At 40.2% G+C, this 25,809-nt stretch overlaps 1 protein-coding gene across 17 annotated transcripts in view; it reads right to left on the reverse strand.

Moving 5' to 3' along the window:
• Window positions 1–2,586: 2,586 nt before the first annotated feature.
• The window catches only part of adgrl2a (adhesion G protein-coupled receptor L2a), a 215,429-nt gene continuing 192,206 nt past the window's right edge, over window positions 2,587–25,809 (reverse strand). For 5 of the 17 annotated variants that reach the window (XM_045687266.1, XM_014215666.2, XM_014215651.2 and 2 more), the window contains 9 exons: window positions 22,086–22,177; window positions 20,701–20,745; window positions 20,378–20,404; window positions 19,598–19,766; window positions 11,966–12,094; window positions 11,074–11,170; window positions 9,247–9,375; window positions 8,024–8,041; window positions 2,587–5,127 (listed from right to left, as the gene is read on the reverse strand). In XM_045687266.1, the coding sequence (XP_045543222.1) occupies window positions 4,307–5,127; window positions 8,024–8,041; window positions 9,247–9,375; window positions 11,074–11,170; window positions 11,966–12,094; window positions 19,598–19,766; window positions 20,378–20,404; window positions 20,701–20,745; window positions 22,086–22,177 (1,527 nt within the window). In that variant the 3' untranslated portion in view covers window positions 2,587–4,306. Of the gene's footprint in view, window positions 5,128–6,522; window positions 6,633–8,023; window positions 8,042–9,246; window positions 9,376–11,073; window positions 11,171–11,965; window positions 12,095–19,597; window positions 19,767–20,377; window positions 20,405–20,700; window positions 20,746–22,085; window positions 22,178–25,809 lie in introns of all 17 variants that reach the window. The other 12 variants (XM_045687270.1, XM_014215660.2, XM_045687267.1 and 9 more) reach the window with 5 other exon arrangements.

The following is a 25,809-nucleotide window of genomic DNA, read 5'->3' on the forward strand; positions in this document are numbered from 1 at the left end:
TTTGCGTCCGACACAGTAAAAAAAAATATATTCGTCCAGTACGAGGTGAGTAATCGCTGTCCTGATATCCAGAAGCTCTTTCGGTCATAAGAGACGGTGGCAGAAACATTATGTTAAAAATAAGTTACAAATAACGCGCAAAAACACACACAATAGCACAATTGGTTAAGAGCCCATAAAACAGCAGCCAACTCCTCCTGGCGCCTTTCATCTTCACAAGGTAGACAGTTGATCCAGAGAGTACAAGAATTCACTGGGGGTTGTCTGGTCCTCTATCAAGTCGATTAGCAGCTGGGAGAGGGACGAGCAGTTTACTGACTGACCCGGGTCTATTAAACCAAGATTTCTTTCAAACAAAAACAGCGGACAGGAGATTTTGATAAAAAGCATGACCTATCTAATTTTTCAATAATGATGTAGAGTTCAGTATAACTTGATTGGGTAGGGAAGCATTTAAAAGGAGCGTGTTTATCTGCAAGTGATATAAAATAGATGAGAAATGCTCAATAGCTAATTCAGGGTCAGGTATGCACTTGATGGTACAAGTCATGCATAAACGCTTTGTAGAAAAGTTTTTCAAATGTATCTTCCTAATAATACAGGGATCAGAATTATGCTGTCTAGCATCTCCAAAACAGGCTATAGGACAATGATTACTAAGTTTGCAAACACACCAAAAGACACATACTTATGGGGGTTATTTGTGAAAATTAAATCTAATAATGAGGATCTATCTAGATTTTTCACATTTAACTGAGTGGGTTTTGTGATCAGCTGGGTTATATTAAGATCAAAACAAATGTTCTTAAAGTTATCCGAGATCGGTGTCAGCCAGTCCAGGTTAAACTCACCTAAGACCAGTAGTTCAGATGATAGAAAAGGTTTTAAATGCTCAGCTAGGATACTAATCCCATGAATTAAAGCAGCAGGAGGCCTATACTGTACACTCCAGCAACAAATACATGCACGTTTTGGCTCATGGTCATATCTAAAACCAGGATTTCACATTTCTGGGGTATAGTGATATTAAGAGCACATGATGCTACAAAAGTGGATTTTACTTACATCGCCACCCCTCCACCTTTTCTCTGCCTATCACATCTAAAAATCTTGTAATTAGCAATGTCAATGTCCTTATCCATGATCAAACCATTTAACCAAGTCTCTGATAAAACAAGAATGTCTGTGTTCGTGTCATGCATCCAGATATCGATAAAGTCAATCTTTTACATCATACTTTGCACAATTAAATGTAACAAACGCAGCCCTTCGCCAGACGTAAAAACAGCAGGGGTGTCCATATTTACCTTAACCAGGTTGTTATAAACTTGGTCATTAAGTAAGTCAGGAAATTTCATAGGAATAGAAATTAGATTATCAAAGCTTGCCCCGATGGGCCTGCGGCTGCATCTATTTGATGGCTGTTTAAAAACTATTGAAATTAAGACAGGGATAATGTACATTTCCTTGACTTGACTAGAGTATTTCAACGTGAGGCATCCTTATTCAAAATTAGACGCTCATCCAGATGTTTAATTTCATCAAGTAAAGTAACGATCCTCTTCTTGGCAGCATTTAGTTCGTGGCATTTGACACAGGTGAAGTTTTCATAAAAGTCCTTCACTCGGATGACGGTGAACATAAAATGCATTTAATGGTCTTATGGTCAGCGATAGAGTCAAAGGAGTTTTCACTGCTTTGTGTAGAAGCTGATAGAACACCCTTTAATCAATTCCGGCATTTTGCTTGCTAGCCAATAGGCTACTAAAAGGCTACTAAAATGTTCCAGGGACACATTTAGCGGTCCCAGCACTGTGGCAATCTGCGTCGCTGGATCCAAAATAAATAATAAAAACTGGATATAAAATACTTGATATAAAATAAAATGATATAATAATCATATAATTCAAAGTATTCACTAAAATACTAAAAGTAATCATCAGCTGTTTCCAGATGATAAACCGAGAATGTGAGAAACCCAAGAATTCGTAGTTAATAAATTGTCCTTCTGATAATTGCAACAATATCTCACACTCAATTATAAGAAAAGCAACATCAACAAAGTCTATGCAACTTAAAAGTATAGTTCACCGAAATTGCAGTCATTAATTTGTAATTTGGGTGAACTGTTCCTTTAATGTGAACTTCCTCTGACAGTGAGAGCGTCTTGGCGGTGCAGATCCTGAGTCATTTCCTTCAATGGCAAATGATAAACAATGTAATTTCCAGAATCCCTGCAGTGAGCTGTCAACCTGCTCTAACCGGTGGCTTATTTACCCTATTAGAATGTGTCATAAATTAGCAATACTTGAGGCATTAACCAAGGACTGACTTTTGTCCTCAGCAGGAGTGGGCATTAATTGGTGCAAATATGTGTCATAAATAAGACATATTTACTGTGATGTACTGTATTTCTCCAAACCGCCTCCAACTATAACAGCAACCCTTGTAACGCATCAGACTCATTTCCACTTTCATATTATTAAAAAACCAGCTGATGAGTTACAGAATTGTATCACCTAGATTTTAATGGTGTCTGGTGAAGTGCTCAATAATATACTAAGCGGACAATGTTATGAACCGGTGTAATTTTCGAACTTTTATTGGAGTGTTACAACCACACAGAGGAACATTTACAATGTAATTTTCCTACCTGAGTTTCTCATAATTTAATCACATGGAAAGATTTGGCTTATCAACACATACGGTGAAATGAGCTTGACTATTAGGCAATGTCTTTGATAGAAAACAAAAGCAAAGAAATCCCTCTGAAAATATTTCACTGATAACCTTCCAAGGTGCTTGGGATGTACTCATGACTTGAGTCAAAAGTGTATTTTGTCCATAGCAAAATAATCAAACCTATAACTTCTCCAATGGTACAAAAACACAAAACATTAATAAAACTGTCATTTTACAAAAAAATCTCACATTTATTTATTTGTTAAACAAGTGTTGAACTTTACATTTGTCTTTATTGATGGGCCCCTTAATAGCATGTTTACATAAAAAGAAGGACTATGTATACCAGTGCTGGAAAATATTACATTTTCCAATGTATAATCTTTTGAAAATATTTCAATAAATAAATGTCCATACCCAGGCAGAAGAAATACATGTATAATGAATAAAAATGTTATGGTAAATGTTTTATCTCGAGTGGCTGTTAGTCTTGAGTGGCCCATTTCTATGTCATGATTGTTTATCCGATTAGATTATTTAAATCAAATTCACCCCCCAAAACATGGTATGGCATGACTTTCATAGGGCACTCTTGTATTCCCACTTTACTAAAATAACAACCTTTTAGCAATATAAAATCATATACATTTCAATGGACAACATACTGTATATGAATTCAGTATGCAAAAACACTTCATAAGTGGAAAAAATTAGTATGCATTAACCTTGTTCTTTGTAGACTTATTTTGTTTTCATCTGCTTTTTTGTTCAAACATACGATAATGAATGATGTGTAAGAACTATAAACACATTTTATAACATATGTGCAACTTTTACACAATATTCTCTTCAAATATTACATTTTCAATTAAAAGGTTTCTTTATATTTACGGGTTTCCATGAATTTTATTTTACACTAGCAAAATATATATTCATTTTGCCATTTCCCTTGACAACAGCTCAATTGAGAAAATATAAGGCCTGGGGCTTGATTGCTAGTGGTTAATCCAACCTTCACGGTGATGGGGACAACTCTAGGATCCAGGACCTTATATTCCTAATTAATAGTCTGATCAGGAACACCATCAAACAAATAAGTCCTTATCCTGGTCCGAGAGCTTCATTTTGTATGTAATACGAAACAGGCTTGACAAGGATGGTGGGAGTGTATGTACAACCTTTGGCCAGAAAAAAACTGCTGAACTGGAGTGGCCGATAACATTTTTTAAATCGTTTTTTTATATCGTTTTTTTTTAATTCAACAGCAGCAGAATAATTAAATACAGAAATGGCATGTGTCTTAAATTGAACTCTGCATTTTATATACAGTCTGTTTAAAACTCCACTCCAGCAGTCGGGGTAATATCGCACTGCCAACGCAGTGCACTTAAGTCTGTTGGTTTGTGAGGAGGATGGGGTGTGGAGAGTCTGGGGGGAGAGGAGCGACTGTGTGTGTGTGTGTGTGTGTGTGTGTGTGTGTGTGTGTGTGTGTGTGTGTGTGTGTGTGTTGTTGGGGGCTCTAAGGCTCTCTGAAAAAAACTTCCTCGGCATCTCTCAGAGTACAGTACTGTTTGTCCTCGAGGATGTCGGGACTGCGGACAGGGGACGATAATTTAAATATATTTTAAAGACTTGTCACTAACTGCATCTGTCCTTCCCGTACATCTCCTTCAGGGATGCAGCCCTCTTTAGTAATAGGGATGATGTAACCGTCACTGTTTCCTCTACTTATCTGGTAGTACGCTTGGAGCTGGTGTCCTGCTCCTAAGTTAGGCATGCTCTTGTAGTAAACGTCCTCATTCTCGCTCCTCTTAGAGGGGCTCGAGAGGTCCTCCAGCTCCTCCGCATCGGGGCTGCTCTCGGGGTATGGAGAGTCCCTTAGGGTGGGCATACTAGTGTACAAAGAGTCTCTGTTTGGGGACTGTAGGCTGTCCCCATGCTCGTTGGTCGTGAGCTGGCTGACGTAGCTCTCCAAGCCCCCCTCAGTGGTCTTCACTCTCTTCTGCGGCTGGTACAGAAGTGAGTGAGTCCGCTGGGGGATGAGCGGGGCCTCCAGCTCCCGGTGGTGCAGCTCTATGCCCAGGCCCACCGGTGTGTTGATATTGTGGCCGTGCACCAAAGATGAGGTGTCAGCCACGATGACGTCATCTTCGCTGCTGCTCCCGCCCACCACGTTCACCTTCTTGGACGATGGAGGAAGAGGAGCCCCCCGCTCCACATGGTGGTTGTGGCTCTTGTTGCAAGCCCGGAGGTTATTGTGCACCAGCTCCGATATTAGCATTTTTTCAAAGGCTGCGTCGTCCAGGCTGAGTCCGCAGTCCACCACCTGCACACTGTCGCCGTAGTCCCCGTTGCGAAGCGAGTAGCTATTGTTAAAGTTACCATTTAGCGGTAGAGTATCCATTGCACTGGTGTCCCTGGGATGGTTCAGTGTGTGTGAGTGTCCTGAAATGAGAAAACATATGAGGGGATTTACATTAGTCACAACCATTCTTCCGAAAGCAATATGAAAAAAATGAGAAAAGTGGTTTAATGCTGTTCAGGACGCTGGAGATAATTTGGCACAAGACTAAGAATCAGCTGTACCATGTTACTAATTAGACAATCTGTAAGGAGAATGTGTATGCATGCATATACACAATGAACAATAATTTTACATTCTCAGTTATGCGGTAATTTGGAAAATGTTTGTATATCATGAACTAATACTTTCTCTAAAAGCCTTTCCAATTCACTAAAATATTCTGCCTTTGACTTTCTAGTAACAAAGGGACAGGCGTGATCCCAAACAACATTAAAAAACATGAAGAAATCATGAAGATCACAACACACATGTCAGAGGCAAATGTACAGGGCCCGGTTTCCCAAAAGCATCTTAAGGCTACGTTCATCATTAAAACCTTCGTAGGAGCATAGTTAAATCTCTGAGCTGTTTCCCAAAACCATCGTCACTAAAGATGATCTTGAAAACGTTTGGTATTTAACGACAGCCTCAGACCACTTGTAGAATAGCTAAGTACATCGTTAGATTATTTTCCCCCCTTCCGTGTCACTTTATACACAGAAGATCTCCGCTAAACACAAAATCAAGATGTTTATCTGTCTTTCTGTGACCGCTGAAAGCTTCAGAACGATGTGACAGTGACGACAAATACAAAGTTTCCCATTTCTTTGCATAACAAGCAAAGGATATAAAGACGCTTCAAATGAAAACTGAGATAACTGTATTAAAAGATAAATACATTTTCATGTTAATTCAATTGAGTTTTATTTAGCTATTTGTACGCTACTGTGTAATTTTTGCCTCAATATATTTCATTATGTGTAACGTGCACAATGATGTGAAAAATCTTGATTTACTGCATTATTATAGGGTAAGCATTAGAATAAGCCACCTCAATATTTGCAGTCATAGGTGATAATATCTCTCTAGGAACTGATCCGTCGTCGGTATTGTGTAATAATTCTAATGTTAAGGTAAGTTTTGAAAGAGAGAACGCTGATCTGAGAGCAGTGCTTCCTTTTTGTCGATCCTTTCAGTTTCGACAAATGCCTCAACGATGCACTTAGCGAACATTCTCTCTGCGTGGTGTTTTGGGAAATGCATGTTACATTTTCAGCCGTTGTAGGAAAGATGCATCGTTAAAACACTCGTAAGCCTAAGTTCCATCACTATCAGAAAACCGGGCCTTGGTATGTAGCCAGAAATGGGCAAGCTACGACATAGACAAGAAGTTGTCTAGCAACTCTTTGTTGGAGGTGACAGGGAAAAATAATGGGAAAATATGAATGTATACAGAAAGGAGAGTCATGGTCAACACGGACAGCCATCTTTCTCACTTCAGGGCCCACAAGCACCATCCGACATCACGACAGACAGCAGGTGGAGAGACTCACTTTGGACAACTCACATCATGTTTGTCTGTTCAGGCTATCTGGCCTAAGAGTAGCTGATGTACAAAAGAAAGTAAAATGATTTATTGTAACATGAAGAATCACTGAAAGGAAAAAAATTAAAACATAGCAACTTAGTTAGAGCAAGGGTTCAGCAAATTTGATTAACAAGCAATCAAAGCTTTTTTTAAAGATTAAATACCACCAATTTTTATTTAAATTGTTTTAATGATTTTAATTTGTTTTGGCTGTATTTGTTTAATTGAGTGGTGACCGAGTTGTGTTTTTTTGTATTTTCTCTCAGGCAAGGTCAGAGTTGGCCGGCAGCCCTGCGGTTCACATCAGTCAAAATGACAGTCCCCAGTGTACGCCTGGTCTCTACAAGAACAGCCCAAGAAAAACACAGCTGTGAAGGTCAGATGCAGTCATGTTAGGGATTTCTGTATGCACAGGGCCATGGAAATCAGGCGGCGATAGAATAAATATTAGTGGGGTGTGATTGGAGAGAGGGGTTGTGTATCTGCCGTGGATAACACGGCTTTGGCACAGAAAGAAATTGCGAAAAACATTTAGATAAATTCCTGCCACAGATAGAAGAGAGAGATTAAGAGGAATGGGTATATTATGGTGACATGCTGTTGTTCAGATAAGGGGATAGACCATTTTTGCAGACCAGTGGAGGCTGCTGAGGGGAGGACGGCTCATAATAATGGCTGGAACGGAGCAAATGGAATGGCATCAAACCATGTATTTGATACCATTCCACCCCAGCCATTACCATGAGCCCGTCCTCCCCAATTAAGTTGCCACCAACCTCCTGTGTTCCAGACACACCAACATGTAAAACAGACATCACAGAGTTTAGCGGAGATGAGAGGAGAGAAATGACAAAAAAGGAAAGAGTGAAAGAGGACAAAAAAAAAGATTACAGCTGCTACCATGACGTTTGTACATTTTGTTTATGCCTCACTAGGAGAACAATTTTCCTCACAAAGGTGATGTCTGGAGAATAGGGGAGAGATGTGAGGGGAATGTAACTGGACACAGAATGCTGAGTGCCACAGGGAACGGCATTCACGTAGGAAGCCTCTCTTCTCTCAATTCACTCAGGAAATATTCTTTGCCACCCCAGTAACAAAGCTACAGTTGATGTCTGCAGATCACAAACTACTTATACACATCCAAGAGAAAGAAGAAGAGTATCTGAGGTATAACAAAACCATTCTTTCTCAGCTGTCTTAGATAGCTGTTGGATCCCAAAGGAATGCAATATTGGAAAGTATTATTTTCCTATTGGTGGAATATAATTTGGTTGGTATAGTTTGTGAACCACTTGCCCACTGAGTAAATGCCAATGACCATTGATGTACCAGGGAGTTGTTGTTTTTAATAAGCATGCTGAAATAAATTTACATTTGATAGGCAAAGTTAAGTTTTACTCCCATACTTGTCTCTCTGTAGGTCACTAGAGGGAAGCGTAAGGAGAAAGCAAAAAAAACATGACAAAATATACAATGTAATTAAAAATGTATTTTTTTTAAATTCCATTGCATTGTAACAATAATCCCTGCACACAAATTGAAATACTGGACTAACACATGTAATATCTCATGATAATTTTGCTAAATGAATTGTTTGTTTATCAAACAGTGTCTAGTGACAGTTGTCAGGACTGGTATCTGTTCATACCTGAAAAACATATCATTGCTCAAAATCAAATGTTGATCTAAATCATGGTGCGTCACATTCATGAATACACAAATATTCAAGTACAAACTGAATATTTCAGCTTGCCTGTATTGTAACGTATACGGTTTAAGGGGTAAGTTCACCCCAAAACACAAAATAAATAAATAGCAGAAAATCATTCTTAAAACGCTTAAGGAAAAAGCATAATGAGAAAACAAAAAACATAACAAAAATACTTAAATTGTCATTTAATAAAATGTAAACGTCATTGCATTGTACCATAATAATCCCTACACACAATTTGAAATACTGGACGAACACATTTTAAATATCATTATCATTTAGGTAAATTAACTGTTTGCTTATCAAACAGCATCCAATGATTGTCAGGATTGGTATCTGTTCTGTTCTTTGTATCATTTGTGGTCAAAATCAAATGTTGATTTAAATCATGTTGCGTCACAATCATGAATACACAAATATTCAAGCGCAAACTGAATATTTCAGCTTGCCCGTATTGCAACGTATACGCTTTTAGGGCTAGGTTCACCCACAAAACACTAAATAAATAAATCAACAATCATCAATAATCCTGCAATTTAAGAGTACCGTTTGAAAGGCTATGACAATGTTCATACTGTCTTTTCAAGGCAGAACATGTAGTATCTCCATTGTAGATGAATCACTTTATCTCATTCAAGAGACACTTTAAAAGACCAAAATGTGAAACTGCACACCAGAGGTCTCTTAATAAATCACAAACCAAGTCATACACACGGTGCTTTCTTACAACACCGATTTCAGCAACTGATGTCTGTTACCCATTTGGGGATCCTGCTGAGATCCAGAGTGGAAGTTGATACTCGATAACGTTCTGATCTTGATAAGGCCACAATAACTCATAAAAAACTAGTCAAAGTATAAAAAATGAAGAGAGAAGAAGAAGTTAACTGTACGTCAAGAAGTGTTAAGTAAGCACACCTGGAGAGTTAAACACTGGAGCCGTGGGAGCGTTACATACGACTGTTTCAGCCAGTAAGGTGTTATAAGGGTTGTTAGTGCCTTGTGGTCGAAGAAGAGGGTTTGTTAGAAGATAATTGCCCGTCATTCCTGGAGGCGGTAAGACAGAAGAAGACAGATCAGAGATCAGTTTTTGGCATTGGTACAATGAGTGTTTTTTTGGGGTGATTTATGGAACAAAATGTCAAGTACATCTAAAACTGGGCTATTATTTTCAGAGTATATATTGAATTTGGGAATTTTTTGGGAGGACAGGATATTAATATTATCTATGACCATCTCTGGATGTCACTTCAACAAAGTGTACAGGCATTTTGTGGAAGCAAGGATTAGGATACAGAGGGGATATAGAACATCTTAACAGTCACTACCACAAAAGGCACTTTTTGTTCACCTCATTCTAATTCTACTACAATCTGAAATGTAAATGAGAAGCAACGCAACTACAGAACAAAATTATAAAGTCAGCCATTTTGTGTTTTTGTTATTTGACAAGAAAGGTAACTGGTGAAAAAACGATGCTCTCATTTAGCCTTCTATTGCTGTGAATATAAATTAATTGTTAAAAACGGAATTAGCAGGTATTTTTTGCAGTGCAATGCTTTTTTTGTCCATTGCTACTGCTAGGCCACAGTTTTTAGTTGAAGTCCTATGATGCAATTGCTTGAAACGTGTACACAACAAATGACCACACCCTTGTCTCTTTAGTAAAATATCATAACACTAACTTCACCTGGATGCCAATACTTTACAATGTCAGACCTTTTCTTCAAATACTGAATTCACCCCGATTAAAATGTTACAATGGACCTCTTGCATCACGTTTAAAAACTAGGACATTTCCAGTCACATTTTTATAAGCTGTGTACTAGAAAACCCCATCACTCTTGTAGGGTATTCTCTGAGGATGTTATAATGACAAGGAGTGGTTTCTGAAGAGCGGGCCATCCTCAGTACAGTATACTCAAGGGTAACTAGGGTAGTAGACTGGAGCATGATAGATAAATGTAACCTTAACATCTAACATACAGCTTATCAGAAGAAAAAAAATATTGACAAGATGAATTTCAAAATACTGTTCGTAACATTTTACCTCAAGGAAATTGAAGAGTGAAAAATAATAAGGGGGAGTTTGGGAGGGGAAAGTCAGACTACCTCAGGCTAACCTCTTTCCTTGCATACTTGGAAAGCCATTTTAGAGCCATGCCGAGCCGTAAAGGCTGAAGCTAAGCACTAAGCACTCAGGGTCACCCAGAGTTGAACATCTTCTCATCATCATACTTGTGCTCTGGCTAAATAATAAATGACAAGGTTGTTTTCCTCCCTCCTGAATCCCTGAAATAGCAGAGGTCCCCTTACATACCGACCAAATAATGTGCCCCTGCGTGTCAAGCAAACATAGGTTTAAAAATAAAAACGAAACTTTATTTAGAGTTTGTTGGCATTTCCTTCTTCTTCTTTTTTGAATGGACTGAGCCACATGAACTTTGGACTTAGTACAAACAGTACAGTGGCTGCCCCAATCCGTGTTCGACATTACTGCCCAAAATGACAGCACAAAGTATTTGAGGACGGATTTCTGTAATCCTCAGTTGGCAGAACAGAACAGGGAGACTATCCTTGCTATCCCTTTTAGCACAGTGCGCAAATCTTATCAAGCCCAAAGCATTCACTACAATTTCTCAGGATGTTAGCCCCTCTGTATGAAATCATTGGTACTTGAAAATGTATTTTACGTCTCGATGATGGTGAATGGTGTGTGAAGAAGAGATGAGGTGTGTGACTGACCTTGGTTAAGGGTGGAGGTGCTGTTGATGTCACCTGAGATAAAGGAGGACTCAGATTGCTTTCTTACGGTGTCATTCCACATTCTCCTGATACGGCTCTGTCAGATTAACAAGGGACAGTTATTAGGACCTAAAGAAGCCTGTTCACTGTTGAGATTCTTTTTCATTATTTTTGCTATATGTAGTGTTCCTGCATCGGCGAACCGACTCTTCACACAAAGCGCACCAAGTGCAACGTCTGGCCTCCACACATTATATTAACTCGGGCTTTGAGTGACTACTTTTATACTTCCTGTCAAAAGTAGTGGATGTTATAGGGGGGTGCTCCATAGGTTTAATTAGAAGTTAAAATGGGAATGTCTTGTGACGGTTTTGTCTTTCTATTGCCACCGTAACAGTGGTTAGAGCATTGTCTACTATCAAAACATTTATAAAAAAAATGGTTCAATAGCAAAGGAATAACATAGGAATAAACATAAAATTGTATTTGCATTCTTGTTTTTCAAAGAGTAAAAGCTTACTGCAATGCTCTAAAATAGCGCAAATAGTTCCATGTACAGTGGCGTTAGTGAGAAAAAAGATAAAGCGAGTGCTAAGGGGTAGAGTGGAAAAAGGTACCCATGCAATACAGTAGATACTGCGTGAAACAGTTAGCTTACGATAAAGTATACATGTCACTGTTTAACTACGGTCTGTGTTTCTGGTACAATTACATTGGCCAGCGGTCTTGAAAAATATAACATTACTGGGCGTTCTGATGGATTCAATGGATTCAGAAGTCATTGGAGTCTCTCCTAGTTAACTATTATAGGTGATACTTTGCGGTAAACTGGGTTTATGCCAATCTACCCTGACATAGAGATGAATCCCATTCAGAATCCCTGATATAGTACCTGTGTGCCCGAGGAGTAGCGTGCACTTGTCCTTGTGGTGGAGGTCTTTGTTGAGCTATGTGAGCTCTCCGTTGGTAAGCCACCACAGCAATATGTGTGGCGGAAACATTTGATGTACTCTTTACGGACCTGTGGAAGCAAAAAGAAGGGGACGCTAAGTTAGTGGCTATGTTTATTTTGTGTGTACCTTTTGTGTGTGCTTACAGTGCTTTCAGAAAGTATTCACACCCCTTTACCTTTTCCAGATTTTGTTTTGTTACAGCCTGAATTTAAAATAGATTAAATTGAGATTGTGTGTCACTGGCCTACACACAATACCCCATGATGTCAAAGTGGAATTGTGTTTTTTAAATTCATAAAAAATAAAAAGCTGAAATGTCTTGAGTCAATAAGTATTCAACCCCTTTGTTATGGGAAGCCTGAATAAGTTCAGGAGTAAACATTTGCTTAAAAAGTCACATAATAAGTTGCATAGACTCACTTTGTGTGCAATAATAGTGCTTAACATGATTTTAAATGACTACCACATGTATGTACCCCACACATACAATTATATGTAAGGTCCCTCAGTCAAGCAGTGAATTTCAAACAGATTCAACCACAAAGACCAGGGAGGTTTTTCAATACCTCGCAAAGAAGGGCACCTATTGTTAGATGGGTAAAAAATGTAAAAAGCAGACATTGAAAATCCCTTTGAGCATGGTGTATCAACACAGTAACTAGGGTGCAAAAAAAATTAAGGCACTTACATTACATATAAAACAAAGATAAAACAGTACATCATATAACATTATTACACCACTACATATCTACAATACCACCATACAACAATATTACAATGTACGTGTGTGTAGAGTGCGTGTGCTTGCGCTTGTTTGCGTATGGGTGTGTCTGTACTTTTGTTTGTGTCTCTTCACAGTCCCCGCTGTTCCATAAGGTGTACTTTACCTGTTTTTTTAAATCTGATTATGCTTCTTGTATCAGTTACCTGATGTAGAATTATGGACAGACTTGTCCCCATCTTAGCTTCTGTTGTATCAATATGTTTTGACCATGACATGGCATGTCATTAGTAAAGTAAAAAAAAATTAAGGGGCCTAAACGGCTGCCCTGGGGAATTCCTGATTCTACCTGGATTATGTTGGAGAGGCTTCCATTAAAGAACACCTTCTGTGTTCTGTTAGACAGGTAAATATTTATCGACAATATAGCAGGGGGTGTAAAGCCATAACACATATATTTTTCCAGCAGCAGACTATGATTGATAATGTCAAAAGCCGCACTGAAGTCTAACAAAACAGCCCCCACAATCTTTTTATCATCAATTTCTCTCAGCCAATCATCAGTCATTTGTGCTGTGCTTGTTGAATGTACTTCCCTATAAGCGTGCTGAAAGTATGTTGTCAATTTGTTTACTGTAAATAGGCATTGTGTCATGGGTGTCGTAAGGATTGGACCAAGGCGCAGTGGGTAAAGTGCTCATCTTCTTAATTTATTAAAGAAAACACTTAAACAAAATAAACGTACAACGAAAAACAGTTCCATAAGGCACACAGGCTACACAGAAAATAACCACCCACAAAACACAAGTGAAACAAACCCCAACTAAATATGGCCTCCAATTAGAGGCAACGACAACCAGCTGACTCTAATTGGAGGTCCTACCAAAACCCCAACATAGAAATAGAAAACTAGATTTAAACATAGAAATAGAAAACACAGCCCTCCATGTGCTCGCCAGAGGTAGCCTGACTGCCATTAGGTACCGAGATGAGATCCTCAGACCCCTTGTGAGACCATATGCTGGTGCGGTTGGCACTGGGTTCCTCCTAATGCAAGACAATGCTAGACCTCATGTGGCTGGAGTGTGTCAGCAGTTCCTGCAGGAGGAAGGCATTGATGCTATGGACCGGCCCGCCCGTTTCCCAGACCTGAATCCAATTGAGCACATCTGGGACATCATGTCTCGCTCCATCCACCAACGCCACGTTGCACCACAGACTGTCCAGGAGTTGGCGGATGCTTTAGTCCAGGTCTGGCAGGAGATCCCTCAGGAGACCATCCGCCACCTCATCAGGAGCATGCCCAGGCGTTGTAGGGAGGTCATACAGGCACGTGGAGGCCACACACACTACTGAGCCTCATTTTGACTTGTTTTAAGGACATTACATCAAAGTTGGATCAGCCTGTAGTGTGGTTTTCCACTTTAATTTTGAGTGTGACTCCAAATCCAGACCTCCATGGGTTGATAAATTGGATTTCCATTGATTATTTTTGTGTGATTTTGTTGTCAGCACATTCAACTATGTAAAGAAAAAAGTATTTAATAAGATTATTTATTTCATTCAGATCTAGGATGTGTTGTTTAAGTGTTCCCTTTATTTTTTTGAGCAGTGTATAACAAAACTGTTTGCCATAGAAACACAGGATTTTAAGCGTTTAAAAAATATATATGTTTAGTAATTATGAAATTATGAAAAATATTAATAACATTCCACCCATGAGGCCACTAGGTCATTTGACTGCAGGAAAGGGCTACATTGGTTTGAAAATCTATGGAAAGACTTGAAATTGGCAGTGTAGCAATGATCAACAACATCATCTAGCAATGATCTACTTGACAGAGCTTGAAGAATGTTTTAAAGAATGATGTGTAAATATTGTACAATCCAGGTGTGCATTGCTTTTAGAGACTTACCCAGAAAGACTCACAGCTGTAATCGCTGCCCAAGGTGATTGTAACATGTATTAACTCAAGGGTGTGAATACTTATCTAAATGAGATATTTCTGTATTTCATTTTCAATAAATGTGCAAACATTTCTAAAAACATTGAGGTATTGTGTGTAGATTTGTGGGAAAAAATCTATTTAATCAATTTTTAATTCAGGCTGTAACACAACAAAATGTGGAATAAGTCAAGCAGTATGAATACCTTCTGAAAGCACTGTAAACGTAGTCCTGAAAGCCCTTGGAATATACCTTACCATTCGAAAGCCTGAGGAAGTTTTTGTCAGCTAAAAGACAGTGGATGGTATATCCAAACCATTTGCCCCTCCCAACAATTGAAATAGGCACATTCAAACAGAGGCAGAGATTCAAAACCAAACAGCGAAACATTTTCACCCCAAAAATACCTAGATTTTGTCATTTCAACAAAATTACATAAAACATTTAATATAAATTATTTCTGAAATGTTAATTTTCTAAATGATAACATGCTAGCAATGCTTGGACCATAAATTAGCTTACTCTGGATAAGTTTTGTTTCTGAAGAGGGATTGAAAGGGTGGTTGTTTAAAAAAAAAGTATATTCATAGCAAAATCAGCCAGCATCTGCTGGCAATCAACACTCATATTTTTCCATTATAACCTTCCCCAGGCTTTTGAGAACAACGTGAGCCAAGCCAGAAAGCAGAGGCTATGCTAAGCCTATATTGGCTGTTATCCTTTATATTTGTAAATTAACTCAAATAAATACAAATACAGGAGTCATGAACAAAGGTTGGTTCATTATGCTCAAAACTACATTGAAATACACTGCTCAAAAAAATAAAGGGAACACTTAAACAACACAATGTAACTCCAAGTCAATCACACTTCTGTGAAATCAAACTGTCCACTTAGGAAGCAACACTGATTGACAATACATTTCACATGCTGTTGTGCAAATGGAATAGACAACAGGTGGAAATTATAGGCAATTAGCAAGACACCCCCAATAAAGGAGTGGTTCTGCAGGTGGGGACCACAGACAACTTCTCAGTTCCTATAATTCCTGGCTGATGTTTTGGTCACTTTTGAATGCTGGCGGTGCTTTCACTCTAGTGGTAGCATGAGACGGAGTCTACAACACACACAAGTGGCTCAGGTAGTGCAGCTCATCCAGGATGGCACATCAATGCGAGCTGTGGCAAGAAGGTTTGCTGTGTCTGTCAGCGTAGTGTCCAGAGCATGGAGGCGCTACCAGGAGACAGGCCAGTACATCAGGAGACGTGGAGGAGGCCGTAGGAGGGCAACAACCCAGCAGCAGGACCGCTACCTCCGCCTTTGTGCAAGGAGGAGCAAGAGAAGCACTGCCAGAGCCCTGCAAAATGACCTCCAGCAGGCCACAAATGTGCATGCGTCTGCTCAAATGGTCAGAAACAGACTCCATGAGGGTGGTATGAGGGCCCGACATCCACAGGTGGGGGTTGTGCTTACAGCCCAACACCGTGCAGGACGTTTGGCATTTGCCAGAGAACACCAAGATTGGCAAATTCGCCACTGGCGCCCTGTGCTCTTCACAGATGAAAGCAGGTTCACACTGAGCACGTGACAGACTCTGGAGACGCCATGGAGAACGTTCTGCTGCCTGCAACATCCTCCAGCATCACCGGTTTGTCGGTGGGTCAGTCATGGTGTGGGGTGGCATTTCTTTGGGGGGCCGCACAGCCCTCCATGTGCTCGCCAGAGGTAGCCTGACTGCCATTAGGTACCGAGATGAGATCCTCAGACCCCTTGTGAGACCATATGCTGGTGCGGTTGGCCCTGGGTTCCTCCTAATGCAAGACAATGCTAGACCTCATGTGGCTGGAGTGTGTCAGCAGTTCCTGCAAGAGGAAGGCATTGATGCTATGGACCAGCCTGCCCGTTCCCCAGACCTGAATCCAATTGAGCACATCTGGGACATCATGTCTCGCTCCATCCACCACAGACCGTCCAGGAGTTGGCGGATGCTTTAGTCCAGGTCTGGGAGGAGATCCCTCAGGAGACCATCCACCCCCTCATCAGGAGCATGCCCAGGCATTGTAGGGAGGTCATACAGGCACGTGGAGGTCACACACACTACTGAGCCTCATTTTGACTTGTTTTAAGGACATTACACCAAAGTTGGATCAGCCTGTAGTGTGGTTTTCCACTTTAATTTTGAGTGTGACTCCAAATCCAGACCTCCATGGGTTAATAAATTGGATTTCCATTGATAATTTTTGTGTGATTTTGTTGTCAGCACATTCAACTATGTAAAGAAAAAAGTATTTAATAAGATTATTTCTTTCATCCAGATCTAGGTTGTGATGTTTAAGTGTTCCCTTTATTTTTTTGAGCAGTATATATTTAGGGGAGCGTAGAGTATGTTGAGACATTTTTTTACATTCAGCATCACTACGTCTAGGGGAATATAATATTCTATAACAAAGATATCTAAGTACAGTGCCTTCGGAAAGTATTCACACCCCTTGACTTTTTCCACATTTCATTTTGTTACATTTTGGCTTTAGTCAAAAATGTATCTAAAAATTTTAAAAAGGTTTTTACTTTTTAATAAAAAAATTAAAAACAGATACGTTATTTAGATAAGTATTCAGACCCTTTGCTATGAGACTCTAAATTGAGCTCAGGTGAATTCTGTTTCCATTGATCATCCATGAGATGTTTCTACATCTTGATTGGAGTCACCCTGTGGTAAATTCAATTGGTTGGACATTATTTGCTGTCCCTCATACCATCACGGTCACCTAATCATCCCCAGCTTACAATTGGCTCACTCATCCCCCTCCTCTACCCTGTAACTATTCCCCAGGCCGTTGCTGTAATTGAGAACGTGTTCTCAGTCAACTTGCCTGGTAAAATAACGGTAAAATAAAATTAAAATAAAACATTTGGAAAGGCACACACCTCTTTATATAAGGTCCCACAGTTGACAGTGGGTGTCAGAGCAAAAACCAAGCCATGAGGTCAAAGGAATTGTCCGTACAGCTCCGAGACAGGATTGTGTCGAGGCACAGATCTGGGGAAGGGTACCAAAACATTTCTGCAGCATTGAAGGTCCCCAAGAACACAGTGGCCTCCATCATTCTTAAATGGAAGAAGTTTGGAACCACCAATACTCTTCCTAGAGCTGGCCACATTGCCAAACTGAGCAATCGGCGGAGAAGGGCCTTGGTCAAGGAGGTGACCAAGAAGCCGATGGTCACTCTGACAGAGCTCTAGAGTTCCTCTGTGGAGATGGGAGAACCTTCTAGAAGGACAACCATCTCTGCAGCGAAAGCCCAGACATGAACCCAAACTGACATCTCTGGAGAGACCTGAAAATAGCTGTGCAGCAACTCTCCCCATCCAACCTGACAGAGCTTGAGAGGATCTGCAGAGAAGAATGGGAGATACTCCCCAAATACAGGTGTGCCAAACTTGTAGCGTCATACCCAATAAGACTCGAGGCTGTAACCGCTGCCAAAGGTGCTTCTACAAAGTACTGAGTAACGGGTCTGAATACTTATGTAAATGTGTAATTTTCCATTACATTTTTTGGGGAATTAGCAAAAAATTCTAAAAACCTGATTTTGCTTTGTCATTATGGGGTATTGTGTTTAGATTGATGAGGAAAAAATACAATTTAATCCATTTTAGAATAAGCCTGTAACCTAACACAATTTGGAAAAAGTCAAAGGGTCTGAATACTTTCCCTGTACCCCTGGAAATAACCAGAATTAATGTAAACACAGCAGTTTTGAAAACATAGCTTGTCCAAAAAAGTGGTCTAGGTATGGGGTAAATTGAGCATAGGAATTGGGTAAGTTGAGCCGCCTTGGGGTAAGTGAGGGCTGGTGTCCTGTGACAGTGGGTGATGGTGTTGAATTCAAGGAATAGGGGTTTGGTATATTGTATATCTTAAATGTATGCCTACATTCAGATATAGATCTCTGTCTTCAATATTACTTACCCTTCTATTTATTGACCAGTTGTCTGGGACATGGATGTTGTTTCGATGTGCTAATTCGTAGGCAAGTTCTCTGCATTTGAGGCTACTAAGCCCATGAAACTGGTCTGCAAGATTCTTGATATGGTTAGCAAGCTCAACCTCCATTTCATCAGATAAGAAGTTGTGCCCCTCTGCTACTCTGTCATAGCCTCTCTTTCACACAGGTACATGTTTGTTTTCTTTTTTGTCAATGTACCTCTTCAGTGTCATTCAGACTATATTTCATCACTTGCTGCTGCTCAAATGGACTTCTTCCCTTCTCTCACTTCCTTGGCTTCTCTCTCTCAAGAACCTCAAGGGGGGCTAGACCCCTGCTTGTTTACGGTGCATGATGATGTCTGCTCTGTAACAAAAATCTGGAGTTCATATGCATGACACATTGCACAAATATGATGCATATTATGGATAAAACTGACTAAATGTAATAATAATTTGTATGGGATATTGTGGCCATTATCTCAATTTACCCGAAGGCAAAATGTTGACTTTATTAGCCCACACAGGTACAAGGATGCACTTTCATGCTAGGTTTAGGACCTCATATTGTAGCTTATAGAGACCCCAACTGATGTACAAAACAATCTTAAAACAATATACTTTTGTTTAGATACAATCCTCATGAAATCTATAACACAATAAATGTATTTTACTTTTCTGTGGTTTCTTCCTTTACTGACTCCATGAAATGATGACCTCTTCCTAAATATTTGGTCACATGATTAATTTTGTTTATGGTCTCCTAGAAACAAAGGGTGACTCAACCAAACCTTTGGCTCAACTTACCCCACTGACCCCTCAACTGTTTAAATTGACAATTGATTCAGTCTCACGTAGACGATCACAGTGTTTGTGCAAAATTATAGTGCAAACTTATAAAGGAAGCAAACATACTTTTTTCTGGAGAAGGCAGTGGAAAATGAAGATGAACATTCCTTGGAAGGTGTTGAATATTGTGAAGAGGTAGGCCATCACCACAGAGGACTCGTTGATAAAGAACAAGCCGAACGACCACGTCAGTCCCATCAGGCAAAGCAGTGCAAACGCCCCCAGGACCCAGGATCTGAACAAACAAATCAACAAACAAAAACAAAAGGGAAATCCAGTGTGAGGGGGATATTGTGTTCTCTTGGAATAACGATCAATCTGTGCTAGCTAGACCATGACAGGTGGACAGACTGGACATCTCCACCGGCAGATTCAGCCAAGGAGACCAAAAACTCAAGACAACATTCACACAATGTGTATGGGACACGCGAGCTTGTTTACAGATACTGTTCTTTTGGTATCATATCATATCTGGGGGGGGGAATCAGACTCAATAAAAATTATTACCTGTGTTTTGTCTCTCTTTCAACAAGTCTTTAATATATTTATTATTTCTATAGAGGAAAGCCTGGAGCCGGTTGTGTGAAGGTCCTATGGAGCCTTCAAACACCTTCACAGGTGAAAAGACAAAACAGCAAACTGGATAGAGACAAGACGGACGGATGGACGGACAGACATGGGGATGTGAACAGTAAGGAAAGAAAATGAGGAGCACCTTGGAGTGATCACAGAGAGAAAGAGAGAGAGAGAGAGAGAGAGAGAGAGAGAGAGAGAGAGACAGAATGGTGAGGAAAATAAACTACAGGCTGAAGAACAGACTCAGACTTCTGAGGCTAATGTCCTTACTTGATAAATGGTTTATTATCTTCATAGCTAGAGAGCATGATAAGCGGGAAAGAGAAACACAAATTAGATCAGACGCATCACAGCGTGGTTAGTTGGCATTTTGAGGCAGAGATCTTCACCTTTGATTTTAGGAAAATTACGAGGGAATGAAATTAAGAGGCTAACAAGAAGCGAGAGTGTGTGTGTATTTAGCTGTTGATGAAATGACAAAATGTGTAAACTGGTCAGTTCAAACCACTTGCGTGCCGTTCAATTTGTGTTTATGCTACTATGTCCGCTCTGCGATAAAGACAATTTTTGGGAAATGTATGGTGAAAGCTTACCCAGGCAAATCGGTATTATAGTAGCCGTCACAAACGCGATAATTACTGGTTTGGAAGATAGGACAGAGAGAAAAGAAGAAACGCAACAGGAAGAGAAACGAGAGACGCTGCAGATTAGCTTTCTCTTTGACATGCAACATGCAATGACACTGGTGCTATGCTGATTTCCATCCCCCATCTATGTGGTTGACTAACCAAGGTCCTTGAGGATTGGTACAGACAACATAAGACCACAAGAAGACAACAGAAAATACAGTAATACTTATACATGAACAAACATTGCTTGGAGGAAACATTTTATGCGGTGTAGTTTCATTACGCTCCAAAAAGACAATATCCACTAGTGATTAAACAGCAACATGAATGGAACACATGTAGAAATAGAATGTGATCAAATGTGCACATTTAAAACACATAATCACCTAATTCATTTCATTAAACATTGCAGAGGTGAACTGGATGTCTATTGGCACTACCTATGGTTGTGTTTTTGATTTTTTTTATAGTAGTAATTAGACCACAAAAAATAAATGCATCAATGCTCCTACACACAGTGGGATGGAGCTGAGTTGATGTAATAATGTCATGGTGTGAATTGGTTAGGATTAGGCTATGCAACCCAGCCATGGCATCGGAAATAACACTCTCTAACCAACAAACCAAAATACCCATGTCTTTCAGGAGCCCCTGTATTCTGCTCACTGATTTCAAGCACAATATACAATATATTGTTTTTTGTCAATGATAAACAATCAAGACTTTGGAAAACATTTACTTTCCCCAAAGCAAAACACTTAGCAAATGCAGAGGTGACTGAGAAAACCAGACTCGTTAAGGGATGGGGAGGGAGTGGAGTTAAGTGAGGGGGGACTTCTTTTCTGGGACTCAAACTGTTTTTGTTCCATGGAAAACACATGATAGTGCTTCCACTCACCCCACCCTGAAGCCCTAACAGCGCATACTTTGAGCCAGAAGCTTCCGAATGGTGTGTGCCATGCCAACACAATCCAGTGGTCGCTGACACAGAGGAATACAACAAAGACTAAAGACCATTCACAAAGTAAATGTTGTCATCATTGCACGACGGTCATGCCATAATCCCCCACCCGAAACCACCAGTCTCTGTGTAAAATATGATCTCCCTGGAGATCAATTGGAATTCCTCTGGTCAATTTTCTGTACGGACAATTTAAATGTGTACCAGATATAGATACATTAATGCTACCGACAAGGACACAAATTCGACTTATCAAAAACATTACCTCTACAGTACATAGAAAAAAATGAACCATGCCATACAGTACTATTGTCTTTGTGTTTGTGGAAATATCTGTCTATTGCCCAGAATATTAGAAAATGTGCATTTACCCAGAATCTCTACTTACTTGATGTTCTCCAATCTGCTGGAGTCTGGTTTCAGAGTAGTGGAGTGCTTCCCCATTTTGTACATGGTGATGACCAGGAAGATGAGATTGAGCTGTCAAAACAGAGTAATGGCATTGTTAATTGATGGAGATTAATGGCATGGTGAAGGAGAAAAAACTGTTAATTTGTCCATAACTATTAAAATAGGAGTGCCTTCCTGAGCTTCTCTCATCCACTGCCCTAATGTAATAGACATCTATCGTCCTGCAAGACTCAGACAAGCAGACTGGCGCCAAATGTTGTGTCATTCTATATCAATAAGACCATGAACATGCATTAAAATCCATCGCAGTCCAGCCAAAAAACACGGCTACAGTCTGGCAACTATAAAACGCTATATGGAATGCAGTATATTTCTCCAATTCCTGTACAGGAAAATAGACAGACAGACAGGGAGGGAGAGATTCCCATCACTTTCACTTCCTTGTTTTAATACCACATGAAATCCCAAGAAAGCCAGTGGTACATATCAAGTTCGGAGTGGGATAGTGTGTGCTGTATCTTTGGGCCCTTAAAAATAAATCTAGGCAGAGTCCCTCTGTCCAGTGTCTGTGTTCTTTTGCCCATCTTAATATTTAATTATTATTGGCGAGTCTGAGATATGGCTTTTTTTCTTAACTCTGCCTAGAAGGCCAGCCTCCCGGAGTCACCTCTGGATGAGACTGGTGTTTTGCGGGTACTATTTAATGAAACTGAAATTTAATGAAACTGCCAGTTGAGGACTTGTGAGGCGTCTGTTTCTCAAACCAGCCATTTCCAGTTACAATAGTCATTTACAACATTCACAATGTCTACACTGTATTTTTGATCAATTTGATGTTATTTAATGGACAAAAAAATTGCTTTTCTTTCAAAAACAAGGACAAGTGACCTCAAACTTTTGAACGGTAGTGTATGTTATAAACAGGGTTCGTACAGACATTGGCAAGTCAAATTCAAGGACTTTCAAGGAATTCTTCAAGCACTAAATTGCAGTTTTCAAGGGCCTCGATTTTATATTTAAAAGTATAGAAAAAAACTCCCACAAAAGCATGCAAAAAGTGTCATTACAACTTTAAGAATAACGCATTTTATAGTTCTTCCTAATGGCACTATGCATTGGCATTCAAATTATGACATTCTAAGTATGACAGGATAATATGGACATTGCCTGACTAAATAGATTGCATGCGTGACGATTTGTATAGCCTAACCGTAGAGGTGTTGGCGACACAAGCGCACTGATAAAGCCTGTCCGAGTAGGCTAGCAGTAGCTTTATGCTCACCCTCGCCATTTGAGATGTTGTAGGGGTTTGTATCATGTTTTTCAAATGAGAAAGCACCACCAAAAAAAGAGTTCTCTTTGTAATGGAACGCTTTGTATGGAAAGCCAAGTTGAAGCCAACATTGTCGTCCTCACAATAACTCCACGTGGTTTTACCGCAACAAATTAACAGACAAGCGCAACCCATGTCAATTGAAATGACGGGAAACAAACAAAAGCGTCTCTCTCAAAACAACTGATCAGAAATAAAATTTGTGGATAATTATATTGAGCAGTCCAAGCATATAAATCATCTCCAATAATTTCAAGGACTTTTCAAGGACAAAATAGAGGAAATGTCAGATTTTTAAGGTATTCCATCACTTGATTTTCTGAGCTCCAAATTCAAGTACTTCAACCACTCTGAACCCTGGACAAATGTAGGAAGGCTGCTAATAAATTATAGAAACAAACAAACAACCAACAACAAAACATGTTTGTTCTACTAATAGAAACCTTCCACATCTTGACTTCAGAAATTAAGAAATTCTGGTGAGGGGTGATTTAACTATATTCATTTTAAATTGTTTACTTAGTTGAACATGAACAAAGCTTTTCAATTGTCTCAGGTTATCTTCTGAATGCTGCAAGAGCGAATGAAAGAGAAAAAGAGGGTGAAAACACCAATATGAAGGAATGAGACAAATGGAGGTGCTGTGTGAGCTCCATAATGTACTGGACATGTCTGGCTGTTCATTCACGCTCCCCTTGCGCTCTACTGCACTCTGCTATGAAAGGAGTAGCTAGGTGATCAATATCTCCCCCTCCCCCGCCTAATCAACCAGTGGAGTCACAGAACAATAAGCAGAGCATAACAAGCGAGGGCGAGAAAAAAAAACATAAATGGAGCAGCTCCTTTATATCATGGACTTTCAGAGTAATGCAGCGTTTTGTTTATGCCGCCATCAGACAAATCATTTTTAATCACTTCGCTTGCATGAGTCGGGCACTTGGAAATGCCCTTCACACACCCTGGAGTGGTGACATGGATCCAATGAGACAGAGGACGGAGACAACAGTACTTTAAAGGACCCTAGCTAGCATGGCACATGTTCACTACCCCCACCAACATGCTTTCTCTGCCTTCCCCAGGGCCCGGTCTACCTAGTGAGAGTGGCAGCCTGCAAGCTACTATGCCTGGGCCTCTCTCTCGCTGCCCTGAATCATCACCGCTAGCCAAGCAGAAGCATCTCTGCCACACTGGGACCGAGGAGAAAGCTTTTTCCTGAGCGAGTATGTGTCGAGTGTGTGCTACAACCCTGAACTCCTTGTGAACTGGGGATGAAATATTAAAGGTGCAGATGGAGCTGTCTGGATGATAGGAACTGCTTGCGACGTGTCATGATCCAAAGGCTTGCTGTTAAAGCATCTCAGGCATACTAATGGTTTCCCCCCACCACTCATTACTTCCATGTTCCTTCTTCATGGAGCTAATACCCTCTGTGCCCGGAGACAGGGCCAACTAACCTCTTGCCTGAGAACAGGGCGAACAGAGTGCTTCTTCAAGCTTCACTTCAAGCCTGGGCTTTAAGACGGCTTTCAGGGAGGTGGGGGGGGAAAAAAAAAAAAACTAGGGAGGAAGAGGAAAAACAACATTTTTGTGAGTGCTTTTCACTGAGCCTGACCAACTCGGGTTAGACCAAAAGTTACACAGCGGGAGAGTATGGTGTTCGAAGACAGGAGCTGTGGCTGCTACAGCTAGCCACTGAATGTGAGATTGGATGCTTTTTTTGTCTGTCTGTGTCTTTCTCTCTCTCGCGCTCTGCTCTCTCTTCTATCTATTTGACAAGGACAAAGCCAATTTGTTGAGGAACCAGGGTCACAGGTTGTGGAAAACCTTGCTCCCACACATTCCCTTGAGATCCCCTACCCTTGTGCTTCACCGTTTGTTGTCAATTTTTGCAAAAAGTCAAAAAGCAGCATTACGATACCTCCCTCCGCTAGAACTGCAAATCCTCATTCCTGTCCACATTAGCACTGCAACAATATATCAGTTTTGTCAGGGTCACCGTTTTATCATGCAGGTCACTGGGACTGGGATTCCGGATTATCGTCTCAACAGCCAACACATTTTTTCATGCAAATAATTCTGAAACCAAAGAGAAAAAACAACAATGTCCAATTTAGAGAAGAACTATCTCACGCAGTTGGCAGAGCATTTGCTGACATGGGGATACATATTTAACACACCCCCTTTAATTTGCAATTTAAAGGGAATATTATTATATTTCTCTACTGAACGGGTAAGTCGTTCGTGTGTTACAAAACCTCGCTGGCCGTTGTCATAAAGCAGTAAAGCACCGCAATAAGATGCGGCAAAGAGGAAGCCCTCCTTCTGGCCACTGTGTTCTCGCTCAGGGAGGTCAGCGCGTCTGTAAATC

Source organism: Salmo salar, chromosome ssa10 (assembly GCF_905237065.1).
Source record: "Salmo salar chromosome ssa10, Ssal_v3.1, whole genome shotgun sequence".
NCBI lineage: Eukaryota > Metazoa > Chordata > Actinopteri > Salmoniformes > Salmonidae > Salmo > Salmo salar.